The sequence below is a fragment of the Sus scrofa genome, chromosome 13 (assembly GCF_054392235.1).
Source record: "Sus scrofa isolate SSC_HxYL_T2T_F1_AM1 chromosome 13, Sscrofa_HxYL_maternal_Yorkshire_Landrace_v2.0, whole genome shotgun sequence".
Classification (NCBI taxonomy): Eukaryota; Metazoa; Chordata; class Mammalia; order Artiodactyla; family Suidae; genus Sus; species Sus scrofa.
Window position 1 is genome coordinate 185,193,643 of NC_139395.1, and position 18,704 is coordinate 185,212,346.

General features: G+C 34.5%; 1 protein-coding gene across 4 annotated transcripts in view; it reads right to left on the minus strand.

The window, feature by feature from the left end:
- Nucleotides 1-18,704, minus strand: part of CADM2 (cell adhesion molecule 2) — a 1,076,345-nt gene that overhangs the window by 129,411 nt on the left and 928,230 nt on the right. For all 4 annotated transcript variants that reach the window (XM_021071359.2, XM_021071361.2, XM_021071360.2 and 1 more), the window contains one exon: nt 12,279-12,369. In XM_021071359.2, coding sequence (XP_020927018.1) covers nt 12,279-12,369 — 91 coding nt within the window. The remainder of the gene's footprint in view (nt 1-12,278; nt 12,370-18,704) is intronic.

An 18,704-nucleotide genomic window follows, 5' to 3' on the forward strand; every position in this document is an offset into this window, starting at 1 on the left:
TTTGATTTTTTTTTTGTCTTTTCTAGGGCCACACCCACGGCATACGGAGGTTCCCAGGTTAGGGGTCGAATTGGAGCTATAGCCACCGGCCTACACCATAGTCACAGCAATACGACCTACACCACATCTGGCAATGCCAGATCCTTAACCCACTGAACAAGGCCAGGGATTGAACCCACAACCTCATGGTTCCTAGTCAGATTCGTTAACCACTGCGCCATGACGGGAACTCCTGATTTTTGATTTTTAAAAAGGGGCTTTAAAATTAATCTATGATTCACTAATAAACCACAACCAGGAATTTGTAAAACATTACCTTTGTGACCCAGAGTGAGAGCTCCTGTGACCTGTAGGTCTTTTTGTCCCTGTACAGCAAAGCTAATATATATTTTAATCTTGCTTCTTTACGGGCATCTCACTATGTTTATTTCTGTACTTGTAGTTTTGAGTGGTGGTGCTGAAATCCAGCACAGCTCACCATTTTAGAAACAACTGCTGGTCATAAGTCACAAGAATCACTGCTATTTTCTCCTGCCTTTTTTATTTTGTCTGACTTCTTTCTCCTTTCTTTGGAACCATCCCAGATATTTCTGGTACTTTGAATTTGGAAGAACTAGATTTAAGGCCACCAATAATCACTGGAAAATTCTTCCTATTTTCTTTAATGATTTTTATTTTTTTCATTATAGTTGATTTACAGTGTTCTGTCACTTTTCTACTGTACAGCAAAGTGACCAAGTCTCTCACACACACACACACACACACACACACACACACATTCTTAGATTCTTCCTATTTTAATTGGAGGCATTTATAAATGTTCATATTTTCTACAACTTGGGACATTGCTGTTTAATTGTTTTTCATACTTTGACGGTTAGGGGTTCCTGTGTGATTGAGATTATATCTTGAAAAATGATTCAATATATGCCATACTTTGTAAAAAACAAATATAATGCAGGAAAATTTCTTGAGATCATTTGAGTAAATGGCTTTCTAAGGAATATGAATTTTATCATTTTCACCATTAATTGAAATAATACCAAATATTTACAGTGATTCTGAATTAATTTTATTTTATTTCCCCAATACATTATTATTTTTCTACTCTACAGCATGGTGACCCAGTTACAAATACATGCATACATTTTTTTTCTCACATTATCATGCTCCATCATAAGTAACTAGACATAGTTCCCAGTGCTACATAGCAGGACCTCATTGCTAATCCATTCCAAAGGCAATAATCTGCATCTGTTAATCCCAAACTCCCAAACCATCCCACTCCCTTCCCCTTTGTACTCTCCATATAGTATGTAAAAATGATAGTCAAAATATTTACCAGAAGCAAAACATAATGCACTGGTGATCACTAGAAGTATATTAATTCTAATATTATGACAAAAATTATGGGCAAAAATTGCAAATAGAAAAAGCAAAATTTACTGAATGGTACTTGTTGAGTAATGGGGTAACATGTTCTTTAATCAAGGATGAAGTAAAATATTTCAGCTTTTTTAAATGTTAAGATTGATTTTTGTTTCTGCGCTTTTCCTACAATTACCGTTTGAGGACTGTTTTTATATAAACACAAATGCAATGTTTATAGATTTTTAAAGAGTAAAATGCTTAGCTATAATCTCATAATTAATACATTAAAAAAGCTCACAGATTTTAAAATACATGAGCCCAAAAGTACATCTTAAAAATCTAATCAAGTCTATCACAGCATCACTCTACAATGGCGTCTTAAAAATACTGAGATATTTTAGTGGTAGAGTTTCCCACTGAACATCTACATAATCCCTCAAAATAATTTCTTTTTTTGTTGTTCTTGTTGCAAGAAAATTGCTTACCTGGAAATGTTCAAGAAGTGCATTTCCTCTAAGGATCTATAATCATGATTCTGCAGGCTCATGTGGGACTTTCACAAGACATAGGAACACCTGATTGAAAATGACTGCGTGCCCAACACACTACAAATGCCCAGTCTAAATAACTGTAGCAGAGACTACCGAGAGTCAGCTTCTTGTTTCAAAGACAAAACCAAATATATTTGGTCTCATTTCCAAGACAGCTACCTGTGTGTTTCCAGAGAGTCAACATGTGATTAAATTTTGAAGCCATGAGATGGAAGCAAAAGACCATATGGGCCTCAGAAAAGAACCTGATATATATATATATATATTTAATTATGACAACTTAGGGCTAATTTCCCAGTGTTATTCCTTTGAAAACATTTTAGGAAAAAACTGACTACGTTGCCTTTAATTTTTAATGAATTAATTTTGACATCTTTATATCTTTCTAGCTGTCAGAACACAAAGAGGGAAAACAATTTAAGTGCTCTATAATCTCTATCATCTAAAGGCTGCATTTGAGAGAGTAAGTATAAAATACGTTCCTCATTATGTTTATTCCAGCAATAGTTTTGGTGACATATTAAGCATAGTATTTAACAAGACATACTTTTGGGGAGTGTTTTCGTTGAACTTCCTGCTTATTCTATTTACCCTTAAGGCTGTGCCTAATATTCTATTACACTGGTATTACATTTGAATGGGTATTGCTTTGTAGTTATAACCTTCAGTCTTAATCTTCTCAAAGATATATAGTATTACAAATATAATTAATTAGCTTTCTAATACATTTAAATGCATTAATAACAGAATAATTATTATGCATGTAAACATAAAATCTATACAGAACTATTTAGATGTATTTAGAAACTCTTTAGGTAATATTTAGATATGCTGATACATATTTGACTCATAACTGATAAACTTTCACAACTATTTGATTAAAATACAACCATTCCTAGAAGTTTATAAGAACTTTCTTATTCATGCCAACTTCACTTAGTTATTATGAAAAGTCACTAAGATAGGATAAATGAAAACACGGTGTAAATAAGAAAACATAACCATCTGTGTTAAAATTTAAAAGTGCCTTTGTAATTCCAATTTTACCATTTATCAGCTGCATGGCTAGAAATAGTCAAATTACCTCCACGAGCCTTATTGTCTTTATTTACAAAATGAAAACAATTACTTGAGTCTTTGTAAACCTTTTATAACAGAATATTTGTGTGGTTAAAATAAGACAAGCATGAGTGAACTTGGAAACCTATGCCAAAACATCACAGACCCTGGATTCTCAACCATTCATGAGCCAGGCTATTCACTTAGTTTTGCTTTCTTAAAACCTGCCAGATCTCCTGCATTGGCTTTCTGTTAGAACTAGCTAACTGGTTAATCTCTTTCATCCCAGCTGAACCCCTTGCAGTATAGCCTTTTCTACAAGTGTGGAACTAGATTTCATTCTCCAGTGACCCTTTCTTCTCATTTCCACTTGTTATTAAATTTTTCTACCTTAACTATATGGAAGGGCTATTCTTATATCTTGGGTCTTCCCCATTTCTAGATCACATTTCACCCCCTGACAAGGGTTCATACCTCTGTCCCTCTTCTCTACAGCTTATTATATTCTTTAGCCTCAATCAAAATAGCCATGTTGCTCTGCCAGTTTTGTATGACCTTAGTCCAAATTCCTTTGCTCTTCAAACATGCTTTGCAAAGTCACAGACTATTATCCCAGAATGTGTTTATTCTGCTTAGAATCTTAAATTTCAGAGCCATGGAAGAAGTCTGAGATAATACCTCATTTCCCAGGGTTGCCATAGTAGCCCAATATTAGCATGTGTATTAAATATAAAATTAGGACTTCTGAGTCTAAAACTTGGTGAAATACACTGTATGTAATACTTTGAAAAAATGACATCATTGTCACTATAAAAACTATTCATTATGAAATTACTTGGAGACAGAAATAGCAAACATTTTTAATTAATACTTAAAACAATTTGTTTCTTAGGTTTTATACTAGTAATTTTTTTTTTTTTTTTGTATTTTTAGGGCTGCACCTGTGGCATATGGAAGTTCCCAGGCTAGGGGCTGAATTGTAGCTGTAGCTGTGGCCTACACCGCAGCCACAGCAATGCGTGATCCCAGCTGCGTCTGCAACCTACACCACAGCTCATGGCAACACCAGATCCTTTAACACAGTGACTGAGGCCAGGGATCAAACTTGTGTCCTCAAGGGTACTAGTCAGTTTCGTTACCATTAAGCCACAACAGAAACTTCTATTTTTTTTAATTTGAGAGAATAAAAAATACTTGCGATGTTTACATTGGTAAACTATGGATTTAGGGTTGAAAATATGGGTCCATATAGGTCCATGTTAATAAATGCACAACCATTGTGAAGGTTGTCAATAGTGGGGGGAGGTGCACATGAGTAGGGTGGGAGGGTATATGAGAACTCTCTGTACTGTCCACTCAATTTCACTTTGAACCTGAAATTGCTATAAAAAGTAAAATTTAATAATTAAAAAAAGAAATTTTGGTGTAGTTATGTGACTTGCTCAAAACCCCTCACACCACAGATATTTACAGATTCATAATTTAATTTACTTCTGTATTTCTCTTTCTAATGCATCACACAGCTTTGTTTTGTCATTTCTTCTGGCTCTGACTGGATTATATGACACTTAGTGAATAATCTGTGTATTATAAAAAGGTACATAATAAGCTAAGAAAACAGACTTGATATAAAACTGTTTTCCCTTAATTTGCATCTCATTTTTAATCTCTATTATGCTAATAGGAAAATGCATTAGTGTGTTCTTATCAGATTTCTCCTCAAATTCTAGACAATTTGAAAATGGAAGTATGTGTTCCTCTAAAATACCTCACTAGTCATTATATGATACATGATCTGTCTTCCTAAAGATTTAAATCTTTCTCCTTGTACGGAATAGCAATGTTATGTGCACTGCAATTACATACACCAGATTCATGCTAAGAACATAAGAAAAATTTTTATCAGAGGTTAAATAGTAAGTGCAGCATAAACATAATGTTGGATACACAGAAAGATGGATCAGTACCTATAATTATCTTCTTTTATAGAATAAAAACCAAATGTATGTTTATTTGACTAAAAATGTCTCATTGCTTTTCTGAAATAAATTTACAAAGTATTAAATGTTGGATTAAAATGAATGAACATTCTTTAGCTATAGCATCTGGGAGCAACTCCACACCTTTTAAGGTTATATCTTTAATGTAATATAACAGCTTTTTCCCCCTTCTATTTCTATAAATGGAGAATGCTGCTGCCTGAAAGCTGTCTGGGAATTCAGCCAAAGAAAGAAGAAGGTTGCAAAAACTCTGGGGACTTGAAAGAAAAGTGGCTGGCATTAGCTTGGTCCTCACTTTAAACTAAAATTAAAACAATAGACAGACATGTACAGTAATCTCTCTTTTAAAGAAAGAATAGAATGCCTCTATAGTAATGTCAAGAGGAACAATTTGGTCCTGGCCCAAGTTATGCAGCTGTTCCACAGGAAAATAGCAAAAGGCTTCAGTCCAAAGCAGGCAAATAAGGCATGATTGTTCATAAACAGTCACTGGGGCCCTCACATTTAGAACAAGGAAAACAACATTAGCATACAGGAGGCCAGGTTAAGAATATGAGTCTCAGTACAAGTTGAGTCGCACCATCATTCTGTGATTTATACAAAAAAATAGTGGTGTTATTTTGTCTACTATAACCTGCCTAATAACTATGAATAATTCATTCTTCAGGAAATCGTACATTGATCAAATATTTTTTAAGAAGCAATGAAGATTTGACCATGGATTAAAGAAGCTATTGAAGTCAGCTACAAAATGTGAGGAAATCGTATATCTATTACTTATTTCTAACTCTCACCTGCTCTTTGAAGGGGGGGTCATGTGAATGGTAAAGACTATAGAAATTAGGTTTCAGGAGACAGTTAAAAGCTAAGCCATAGTGTTGCTTCTTAATGATTCCAAAATAACAAAATGAGGAATCAAGTGTAATAGCTGCAAAGCAATGGAGCAGAACTTTGATGGTGATTACCAGAGTAAATAGGAAATTCAAACCTATTCATTGGGCGTATGTGATATCTTTACTCCCATTCTTTACAGGCTTTTTTGATCTTATCTTAAAATATGGACAGCCTCTCTACTATTTTTTTTATTTTAAAACTTCTGTTTGACATAATTTTCTTTTCTCATCCTTTTCCACTTTTCATGATTCATTGTCTGAATGAGTGGTCTTCCCATTTGCTTTGCTTCCCCACCCCCTACTAACTCTCTAATTAATCCATTTCAATTTGCCTTCTGTTTGCCTTGCTCTAGTGAGACTTATTTTCTTTATGATCAGTAAAATTTCCTTCTGGGAAAATCCAATGATTTCTCTTCAGTCTTCTCTCTTTCTCTTTTTTTAATCTTGTCCTATCTGGCTCATCTGGCACTGCTGGAGATAGAATATAAAGTAAAGAGAGGCTAGAAATGAGATTGTTTTTAAAGAAGTTTATGTCTTATTTATTGGAAATGATAGCTACTTTAAAAATGCAGAAGAGGAGTTCCCATCGTGGCTCAGTGGTAACGAATCTGACTAGCATCCATGAGGATGTAGGTTTGATCACTGGCCTCATTCAGTGGGTTAAGGATCTGGCGTTGTTGTGAGCTGTGGTGTAGGTCGCAGACATGGCTCAGATCACAATGTAGGCTGGCAGCTACAGCTCTGATTCTACCACTAGCCTGGGAACCTCCACATGCCACAGGTGTGGCCATAAAAAATAAAAATTAAAATAAAAAATAAAAACAAAAATTTTTTAAAAAAATTCAGAAGAGTGGATTTTTAAGATAATTAGGAAGAGCATAAGATAAGCAGTGGTCTAAAGGCGAAAAGGAGTAAAGAAGTTGATCTTTAATGTCAGTGGTCCAGCAGTCTACAAGGAAAGAAAGTGGTAAAAATAAAGTTGGGAAGTGTTCTAATTTCATTCTTTTATATGTAGCTGTCCAGTTTTCCCAGCACCACTTACTAAAGGGACTGTCTTTTCTCCATTGTATAAAACTCTTAGAGGAAAACATAGGCCAAACACTCCCCAACATAAACCACAGCAATATTTTCTCAGATCCACTTCCTAGAGTCAGGATAATAAAAACAAAATTAAACAAATGGGACCTAATTAAACTTAAAAGTTTCTTCACAGAAAAGAAACCCTAAACAAAACAAAAAGACAACCCATAGAATGGGAGAAAATATTTGCAAATGAAGCGACTGACAAGGGATTAATCTCCAAAATTTATAAAACACCTTCTACTGCTCAATACCAAAAAATCGAACAACCCATCAAAAATGGGCAGAAGATCTAAATAGACAGTTCTCCAAAGGAGACATACAAATGGCAAAAAAACAAAAGAAAAGATGTTCAACTTCACTAATTATTACAGAAATGCAAATCAAAACTATTATGAGGCGCCACCTTACACCAGCCAGAATGGCCATCAGCAAAAAGTCTACAAACAGGAGTTCCTGTCATGGCACAGTGGTTAATGAATCTGACTAGGAACCATGAGGTTGTGGGTTCGATCCCTGGCCTTGCTCAGTGGGTTAAGGATCCATCATTGCCATGGCTCTGGCGTAGGCCGGTGGCTACAGCTCCAATTGGACCCCTAGCCTGGGAACCTCCATGTGCCTTGAGAGTGGCCCAAGAAATGGCAAAAAGACAAAAAAAAAAAAAAAAGTCTACAAACAATAAATACTAGAGATGGTGTGGAGAAAAGGGAACCTTCTTACACTGCTGGGTGGAATATAAAATGGTGCAACCACTGTGGAAAACATTATGGAGATTCCTCATAAAAGTAAAAATAGAATTACCATTTGATCCAGCATTCCCACTCCTGGGCATCTATCCAGAGAAAACAATGTCTTGAAAAGAAACATGTACTCCAATGTTCATTGCAGCACTGTATACAATAGCCAAGACATGGAAGCAATCTAAATGTCCACCGACAGAAGAGTGGATAAAGAAGCTATGGTACATATATACAATGGAATATTACTCAGCCATAAAAGGAAAGAAATATGGCAGTTGCAGCAACATGGATGGACCTAGAAATTACTATGCTAAGTGAAGTTAATCAGATGGTGAGACACCAAAGTCATATACTATCAGGAGACATGTTTCTACAATCTTTTCTTAGCCTCTCCACTTCTATTTTCTGTGCTAAAAACTCCATCTTGTCCTTCTTTACTTTTACCCCATATTCCTGCTTGAAAAACAGTCGCAGTGCTGGTAAATAACTTAAGCTTAAGAACAAAGACCTAAAGGCATAAGTTATTCAAATGGTCAGCTGAATGAGGACATAATGCATTGGTCTAGGCAGGCCAGACCTATGCAGATAGGCATGCCGTTTGCACTGCATGATATGTCCTCTTAAGAATAAGAGGAAGATGAGGGGTCATTAGCAGGATATGCATCAGCAAGTAGAATGAGGTGCAAACCTAGGCACGCAGGGATTTCTGCAGATGGGCACTGCCATCTGCAGAAGCACAGTGGTGATTCTCTAGATGCTATGCATAGATAGCTGATGCCAGGCTTCCTCAATGCTAATGATTGTTAAATGCCTAAAGGTCAGAATAAAAGCTTAACCAGTTGCCAGCTACATGACTTTAAAAAAAATAAAAAACTATATGTTGCACCTACAGCCCCCTCCTCACTTGATGAAATCCTAAAGATCACAATAAAGGCAGTGTGATTTCTTGAGTCAGTGCTCTTGGTCCCTGAGATCTTGAGTCCCCCAGTTCCCACCTTTGATCAAGGTAAATGTCTCTGTGTCTTGTTTTATGTTAGCTTTTTACTAAGTTTCAAACACCCATTCTTCTGCCCTCACCTGCTGACCTGGTCTTGGCAATATACTATCACTTACATGTGGAATCTAAAAAAAAAGATACAATGAACCTCTTTGCAGAACAGATACTGACTCAGAGACTTTGAAAAATTTATGGTTTCCATGGAGTTCCCAGCATAGCTCAGTGGAAATGAATCTGACTAACATCTATGAGGACACAGGTTTGATCCCTGATGTTGCTCAATGGGTTAAGGATCTGGCACTGCCATGAGCTTTGGTGCAGGTTGCAGACATGGATTGGATCTGGCATTACTGTAGCTGTGGCGTAGGTGAGTGGCTACAGCTCCAGTTCGACCCCTAACCTGAGAACCTCCATATGCCACAGGTTTGGCTCTAAAAAAAAAAAAAAAGACTTAGGGTTTCCAAAGGAGACCAGTTGGGGGTGGGGGGAGGATAGGCTGGGAGTTTGGGGTGGAAATGCTATAAAATTAGGTTGTGATGATCATTGTACAACTATAAATGTAATAAAATTCATTGAGTTAAATAAATAAATGAAATTCCTTTTCAGACAATTCTGAATAAAAGAAAGAAAGTTGGGAATAGAAATATAAGATAATAAGTTAATGTACATTTATTTACTTGTGGATCATAGCATATAGAATATAACATTAGGATCTATAATGATAAAGAAAAAAATATAATAATCATTTTTACCCTTGTGGAGCTTATGAACTAATTGCTAGAATATACCATAGCAGTAAAAACATTTTTATATAGCTATTAACTTATGCTAGAAATGGTCAGTTTGGTAGGAATGTGGCAAGTTTCCAAGAAAGGGCATAACTACAGAAGAAAGCTTGATATGAGAGAACAGAGCAGTAAAATGGCCTTGAGAAGAGCTTCCACTTCAGTGCTGCACATCATCCTAGGGACCACCCTAGTTTTTCAAAAGTGACTTTGGCTAATGTGACAATTTAGTTTTTTTTTTTTTTTTTTTTTTTTTTTTGTCTTTTCTAGAGCTGCTCCTGTGGTATGTGGAGATTCCCAGGCTAGGGTTCTAATCAGAGCTGTAGCTGCCAGCCTACACCACAGCCACAGCAATGCCAAATTCAAGCTGCGTCTGCAACCTACCCCACAGCTCACGGCAAGTATCCTTAACCCACTGAGCAAGGCCAGGGATTGAATCTGCAACCTCACAGTTCCTAGTTGGATTCGTTAACCACTGAGCCATGACAGGAACTCCTAATGTGACAATTTAGACTCAGTAACTGAAGTAGCAGACAACAAATAAAAGAATATAATCTTTGGGCAATAACTGAACTAAGTTTAAATCCTGACTCATCCATTTTGAATCTGGATGAAGAAGGGAAATTGGTTAACTATGACTGTTAGTTTTCGTTTCTGTAAAATAAGGAGACTTTTTATTTTCATTACCTAGAACAAAATGATATTAATCAGTTTCCTTCGGAAAAAAAAGTGACATATCCTATTTCTTAAACTTCTGGAAACTTTGTATTCTTAAATAAAATAAGTAAACAAGAGACTCTTGTGCTTTCCATTCATCTGCAGTATAGAGAATTTTTGCACATGCAAGTTTATTTCTAAGTAACTGGAACAGAGACCCATAATAAAGCACATCTACTCAACCATATGTGAGGTGAGGGAAATGGACTAGTTAAATAGCTAATTACAGAGATCGCAATCTAAGTAGTCACAAAAATAAAATTCTGTTTCTCTTGTTGGGAACGGGTATGGGATCAAAGAGTAAATCACTGGCAACTAACTAGATGCTGTTTGAGTCAGGATATATTTATTCCCAAGTATTCTTTATGTTTCCCATCTTCACCTCATTTGATTGCATAAGTTGTATACATATTCTAAATAGTACACACATGTACTTTGGGATAGAACTACAGAGAGGAGGTAAAAGCAAAAATCCTCTGCTATGCCCTGATCCTGATCATGTTTCTTTATCATATGGGGAGGGAGAAGAAGGAGAAAGGAGAAGGGAGAAAGGAGGAAGGAGAGGAAGAATGGAGAGGGAGAGAGGAATGATGAACAGATAAAGTTGGAAAATAGCAAGCAAAAGGAATAGGAGTGGAAATGGAAGGGAAAGTTAGGAAAGAAGTTCTGGTGGTAGATACACAGAATCGAGAGTGAAGAAATTAGGATTTAAGTATCTCTAAAGCTGACTAGAGTCTATTACGCTCCTTTCCTAGTTAAAGCACTCAACTTGTAGCCAAAAGCTCTTGCTGAAGCTGTAATACTGAAATGCACTGTCACATTCAGATAGCACACTGCAGTTGAAAAATGTTTTCTATAAGCAATTTAAGCTTATCAGACAATAAGAACTATGATAGTGAATTGAACAGGAAATATGCAGTAAAGCTACTTTGAAAAAATTTGCTTCTTTCAAGGACTAAAATGTCTTAAGTGTTTCTGAAGAGATAAAAAAATAGATTAATTTACAAAATGCTCTTTAAGTCAGTATATTTTTAATCTCTCGAAAATAATTACTGGAAGAGAAAACGTTCTAAAGTAGCAATACTGTGATAAAGAAAGTATGAATCCTTAATCTACTCTAATAATAAAAAGCAATTGAGGAAGTCAAAATCTCAGGCTTCTGTCAAAATTATTTTGGAAAAAAATTTTCAGGTGTTAATGTGAAATCTACACATAAACAACAAAATTTATTTGGAAAAGATTTCTAGTAAATTAAATTTGATTTACACAAAATCTATCCCATATGGTTATATAGAGAGAGCAATTAAATTCCTCCTATTAAAATTTAAACAGAAATATGAATTAGTTGGAAGCTTCTAAAAAGATCAAATGACTTTTAGCTCCAAGTAGAGTGCTCAAGTCACTTTCACAAGGTCTTTAAATAATCCTTATTTAGACAATCCATACTTCAATTTGGTATAAAATATAGATTATTTATAAGTTATCTGTTTATAAACATGAATGACAACATTTCAGAGTTGAAGTAAACTCATTATTCCAACAATGAAATCACTTTATAATTGAAAAAGTTGAGCTTATGACAATTTTCATTCACCTCACCTCCAACTATATCACATTTACAAATTATATCTCATCAGGCTACATAAGAAAAGTAGATTTGATTTCCCTTATGAAAATGATTTCCCATGTAACTTTGAAATTTGAACATATTTTGAGGATTCAATATTTTCAAAGTTTTTCATGACAGAACTAAGTTCAGCAATGTGTAACTTCTATCATTCTGATGATGTAAACAGTGACTGATTAAGCTTATACTCCTTTCAGGTTGAAATATCTTAGTGGAAAAAAAAAGTTTAAAAAAAAAATCACAGCTGGAAACCTTCCCAGAAACTTCACTAGATGACAAAGTAAAAGACCAATCTTCCACAGACACTTAATGAAGACATGGTTCAGGGGTTTTCCTGTTCTTAGATCACTTTGCCCACCAAGAAAAGACAAAAACAGAGGATTTCTTCAGTTAAAGCCTGCAATCAAAGCAGGATAGAAGAAAAAGTGAAAAACTTTATTGCTCATTAAATTACTTACAGTGGTTTTCCTTTGGATTCACAAGTCAAAATTAAAGGCTGTCCTTCTTGTGGAAAAGGAGTGGATGGTATAATCTTAACTGATGGTGTATCTACAAAAAAAGAAAGGAATATTAAGAAAGGCCATTAAGCACACACAAAACTATATATTTAATAACTGTACATCATGCTATATGTTCAGACCACTTCTTATAATTGTGTACATTCATAAAGGATTTCTTAGATTTAGCAAAACAGAGTATACAATTTTAAGAAGCTACCATCCTGTCCAGGAAAAGCTTACAAAAATGTCTGAATATCTTATGAGCACCACTGTTGTATTATTTCTGATATCTGAATTTAAAAATGAAATTGCAAAAAGTGGTTCAGATGAATATCAAGTATTTCATACAATTGTTTCTTCAACTATTTATAGATGGCTATGAATACTATTATTATGGACTGAATGCATTTATATGCATTTGAATAACAACACTTTCATTGTACCCAGGGTTCACAATAAGTACCCAGGGTTCACAATGAAGAACTCAAAATCAACTACTGCTTCACAAGAGATTATGCAGAATCTCTTTGAAAACGCAGTAATGTAGCACTTAGTCCACGCTGTTTGCCCCTAAGTACAGTTAGCAAATCATCTAAAATAGTTATTTAGAATATTACTAAAAGTTAACATTTTGTTATATTTGCCACAACATAATTGTTACAGTTATTTCCATTAACAATAACGTCATCCTTGGTGGAAGAGGGTGCAAAAATACTTTAAGACATTTATAACTTTTATGCCATGTGATATTCTTTAATGGATACAGGCATACCTATTACACAGAAAAAAGGCATGGTATAAACAAGCTCATTCCTTTAAGAAACCTTGCTAGTCCTGGCAGTGTGCCACTCACAGGCAGTGTGCCACTCACATGTAACAAGGAACTGTCTCCTCTTATCTCTACATCCTCAACAATAAATTAAATAGACTCTGAATGCTCCAGACAGTCACAATTATGCTCACCATTCCCTTCATTGTGATAGAAGAACTGAACTTCCCTGAGGTTATACTCATTCTTTGACTTTGAAGCCCTTTAAATAAATAGCAATCAATCATGTAATTTTTAGGTTATCTTATTTCAGGAAAATATTCAGGTTTGTCATTTATAGAATGATAAGCTACAATTCTGTGGAAGACCTTATGTCATAATCATAAACTATTTATACTCTTCAAATGCATTCTTTCTCAATCCTCTAAAGAAAAAAATACATTCAAGATAATCAATAACAATATCCTGTTAATAAATAGGTATTCCACATTTATAAAAAAAATAAAAAAAATAAACCAGTAGTATAAAATAAACCAGGAAGAAAAATTTATTTGAAGAAGTAGGATGTATATTCATCATACTCTTTATAACCAGGAGAAAAAATAATTTAATAAAGGATTGAAATATACTTTTCTGTTATCATTATCATATTAATGGAATCAGTTACTTATATGATCATATAATTTTGTCTTCCAAACAGAACACATTTAAAAGTGAAGAATAAATGTTAATTCAATTATACAGGGTAACAAGTGTCAATCAGAATGATTCTGGGAAAATGAGGACTATCATCTTTTAAACTTCGGCCATATATACATACAGCAAAAATTTTACCCTGACACAAAAAATAAAGCTCCACGGAGTTCCCGTCATGGCTCAGTGGTTAACGAATCTGACTAGGAATCATGAGGTTGCGGGTTTGATCCCTGGCCTTGCCCAGTGAGTTAAAGATCCCATGTTGCTGCAGCTGTGGCGTAGGCCAGCAGCTACAGCTCTGATTAGACCCCTAGCTTGGGAACGTCCATATGCGGTGGGTGCGGCCATAGAAAAGAACAAAAAAAAAAAAAAAAGTAAAATAAAAAGAAAAGAAAAAAATAAATCTCCAATTCCAGAGGAAAAAAAGGTGAAATAAGAGATATCATAAAAGTGTGATTCTGGGAAAGAGAGTTGTGTTAAACTGTGTATCTGTGATGATTAATTTTATATGTCAACTTGACTACACCATGGGATACCCAGATATTGACCAAACATTCACTATTCTGGGTATTTTAGTGAGAGTGTTTTGAGAAAAGATTAACATTTAAATTAGCAGACTGACTAAGCAGATTCATCTCCCTAATATGAGTGGAACTTATCTGATAGGTCAAGGCCTGAGTAGAACAAAAGTCTGACCCTCCCACAAATAGAAGTCTGTCTGATGGCATTTTAGCTGGTATGTAAGCTTTATTTCTGTCTTCTGACTCAAACTGAAACTTCTATTCTTCCTGAGACTTAAGCCTACCAGCTTTCAGACTTGAACTACAACACCATCTTTCTGGTTTCTCAGGCCTTTGGACTCAGACCAGAATGAAGTCCCCAGCTTCTCTGGCTTGCCCACGTGGGCTTAAAACACTAACAACTATAGAATCCTTACAAACAGAGGCTGAGATATTTATTTTATGAGGAATGATCTCAGGGAGGTACGAAGGGAAGGAAATAAACAGTGTGTTTATTGAGTACATTACACCATGGGCAACTGCTATGGGACTCTGAGACAATGCAGGGTGTGCCTCAGAGTCATCTCACTTGATGGGCAAAGGAGAGGAGTGTTTAGGGAACATGAACATTGACTGGTACTCATTAGTGTTTGACGATTGCTGGGGATGAGGGTGAGGGTGCAGGTACTATTTCCCTGGCAACTCTGGTCTACTCAGTGCCCGGGAATGGTGTGCACCAAAGCAATATGGGCAAGTCACCCCTAGTATTTTCCTCCATGAAGTAAAATACTTAGTAGCAGGGAGCTGTGAGAATAGAGGAAAACAGAATATAATTTCCATTCTCTCAGTTCTTCCTGTTTAGTTTAGGTAGTTTATTAGAGGTGAGAATTTGTATAATAGTCCCCTGAAACATGGTTCATTCCTTTCAGATCCAAAATATAGAATTTTTTTTTTTGGTCTTTTCTAGGGCCTCATATTCTCATATTCTGTTGGCTTACCTTTTGTAATTAAGTTTTAAATATTGAGATCACCAAGAACAGGATTCACTAACTGTTCTCACATTATTCTCTCTAGGCCCTTCTAGCCGCACCCATCTCTTCAGTTTCCACCTACTCATTGATCACTTCCAGGTTTATATCCTAGAGCAGTTCTGTCCCATGAACTACACTTAGGTATATGCAGCAGCTATTTCACATGTTCACTTAGATATCAAAAAGATATAGCGCATTCAGTACATCCAAAAGGAACTCAAAGTCTCCGCCGATCCTCCTGCGACATGTTCTTCCAGCAATGTCTAGTTCTATAGGTACTACTAGCCTCCATCCAGCTACATACACCATACACCTCCTATTCCCTTATCTTTTCCATAATCAGTCATTAATCACCAAGTCTGGTTGACCTAACTACTTTTCAAATCTACTTACTGCATTTTTTTTATAGCTCAACAACCTTTTTTTTCATCTAATTTGCCACAATAGAAAATGGCCTCCCCGTATCAGCTTTTTACACCTCTAAATCTTACTTCTAGAAATAAACAAAATTGTCTTCTCAAAAATAAAACTGATGACACCAATTTTCTGATTAAAACTCTGCATGGTTAATCTTTGTTTTTAGGATTAAAAGCAAAATAATCGGCATAACTATTAAGTCCCATGTGATCTACATAGGTCTTTATCTTCATGCTTCTAGCACTCCATTCATTCTTTGAATTTCAGGTAGTTATACTTTCAGGTACTTTAACGAATATGTTTTATTTTGGCTTTATACAAATTGTCTGAAATGCTCAATTTTGGGGGATCTTTTGCTTTTTTAACTCTTTTAAATCTTTATTTTTGTCTTTTAGGGCTGTACCCAACAGCATATGGAGATTCCCAGGATAGGGGTTTAACAGGAGCTACAGCTGCTGGCCTACACCATAACCACAGCCACATCAGATCCAAGCTTCATTTGCAACCTATACCACAGTTCATTGAAATGCCAGATCCTTAATCCACTGAGCAAGGCCAGGGATCAGACCTGTTTCCTCACGGATACTGGTCAGATTCATTTCCACTGAGCCACAATCGGAACTCCTATCTCTTTTAAATCTTAACGCAAATACCATTTGCTGAGGAAAATTATTCATTACCCTCACATTTGGTCAGATTTCTCTGCTGCATGTTCTCTTTTTCACCCTTGTGTAATTTTTAAAAAGTCATTGTATCCTCAGTGTCTGGTATAGTGCTTTACACAAAATCTGTGCTTAATAAATAAAATGCTAAATAAATGAACACCCTATATGTTTTATTTTTCTTATTAGCATTTTGATACATTAATTTAAAAATATTAAAAACTGCTTAATTGAAATTTTGTTGGGGCCTGCATTTATGTGAAAAGTTAGTCTTAAATATTCATGTCATATCACTTAGATTGACTTTTACTCTTTGCACACATTTAATTTAGTTAAATATCTATTGCTGAGTCTCTTCCTAGTATAATTGTTCTGCATTAGATAATATTAGGTAACAAATTTCCATGATATACACATGGCAATTTTTTTTTTTTTTTAGTGCATATACCATATAACTAAACTACTTTTCTCTCCTCATCTGATTTTGGCATGGGAAGCACTTAATTGTGAAGAGATTTATTTATATAATCAGCCAAAATTCTTGTTTATAGTTCCTTGAAAGGTAAACATTCCTCTTTAAACATACCCTATTAGCAATGTACACAAAATTATATTTTTTACCACATTAAATATTATAGTAATGTGATTATTACCCCAAACTTAACTTTTTCTCAAAAAAGAAATTTTAATAACAGAAAATAATCTGGGCTTTAACAGGTTTTTACTTAGTGATAAAGATCTCTATCATTAATATTCCTGCTTTATTTTCATTTGTCACTTCATTGTACCAATTAGGGAGATGATCAAGCACTGTTAGCAAATTATCAATAACATTCTAGAAATAATGCCTTTAAATTACTGAACTCCTATTTTTACTCATATATCTCAGTTAGACAACAAAAAGGCCAAAAAAAAACTGTAGTCATCTCAAACACTGTTAACTTTTAATAATCTTCAATTTCTAGGATTTCTTCAAAATATTTATTTTAATAATTGCAATCCATGTAAACATATATTCTTTATTATTTATATATCAAAATGAATGGAGAATTTTTCAGAAGCAGCATAATGCACAATAGATAAGATAATAATTTTCTAAAATAATCTTTATGTGTAGATTACGCTATTAATCATTTTACCAATCCAGATATGAACAGGAGTCAGGAAATAAGTATCGCATACCCAAACATTTCAATGCAGATCTTTGCCGAGTTACCTATTAAGAATTATAAAAGCTTTTGGGGGGTTTGTTTGTTTTTTGTTATGCCTCTGACTATATTTAAGTTATTTGTAGATTTTCTTCTTCTTTTTTTTCCCCCCTGCCCTGTAGATTTTCACTTTGATTGTAGTTTCCAATTCGAAAGGATTGAGACAATTTTTTTTCAACCAAAGTTTACTTAAATAGTAATTCCATGCTTGCTTTGGAAATAATTTCTCTATTTTCCAGTCTAGGTTCAGTATGAGTTGCATTTCATCCTGTTCCACTTCTTTACAAATCAGAATGACACTTTTTCTTCAGTACTTTGTATGTGTAGGATATTCTGTTTTTAAATTACTGATATAAAAATATAATGTATTTTACCAACTAATAGGTTAAAAAAAGAAGGGGGTTAGTAAAAATGCATTATCTTTCACATTATTAACTTATACTTGCTTTATCTTATATGTTACACTCAGATTTTTATTTTTGCAAATTAATAATATCCATGTTTTTTTATTTTTTTTTCCTTTTTTGTCTTTTAGCTGTCTCTCAGTATATTGAGTTCCTGAGCCAGGGATCAGATCCAAGCTGCAGTTGTGATTTAACAACACTGGATCCTTAACATGCTGTCCTGGGCTGGGGATTGAACCTGTGTCCCAGTGCTTCAGAGAAGTCACCCATCCCATTACACCACAGCAGGAACTCCTCCATGCTAGTTTTAAAATGTCTTCAAATAAGTCAATTTTTATACCATATTTATTGAACATAAATTTATGTATAAATAATATTTATTATACATAATATGTAATATTTATAACATGTTCCAATATATACACACATATGAATGACAAGGAATAGTAAATAATATTTAAGTTAATTTTATTTATATAATTAGTTTAGGTTATTTGGATTATTTAAATAATTAAAGTTATTAGATTTCTTACATACAAAGGATATATATATTATTATTACAAACACTGCATTTAGTGAAATATGAATTTTTTTACATGGCTGCTTCATTAACCATATTTTGAGCATTCAAAATCCAAGATCTTAACCTATTCAATTATGCACTGTCAGACCCTAACAAAATATATGATGTTTTTTA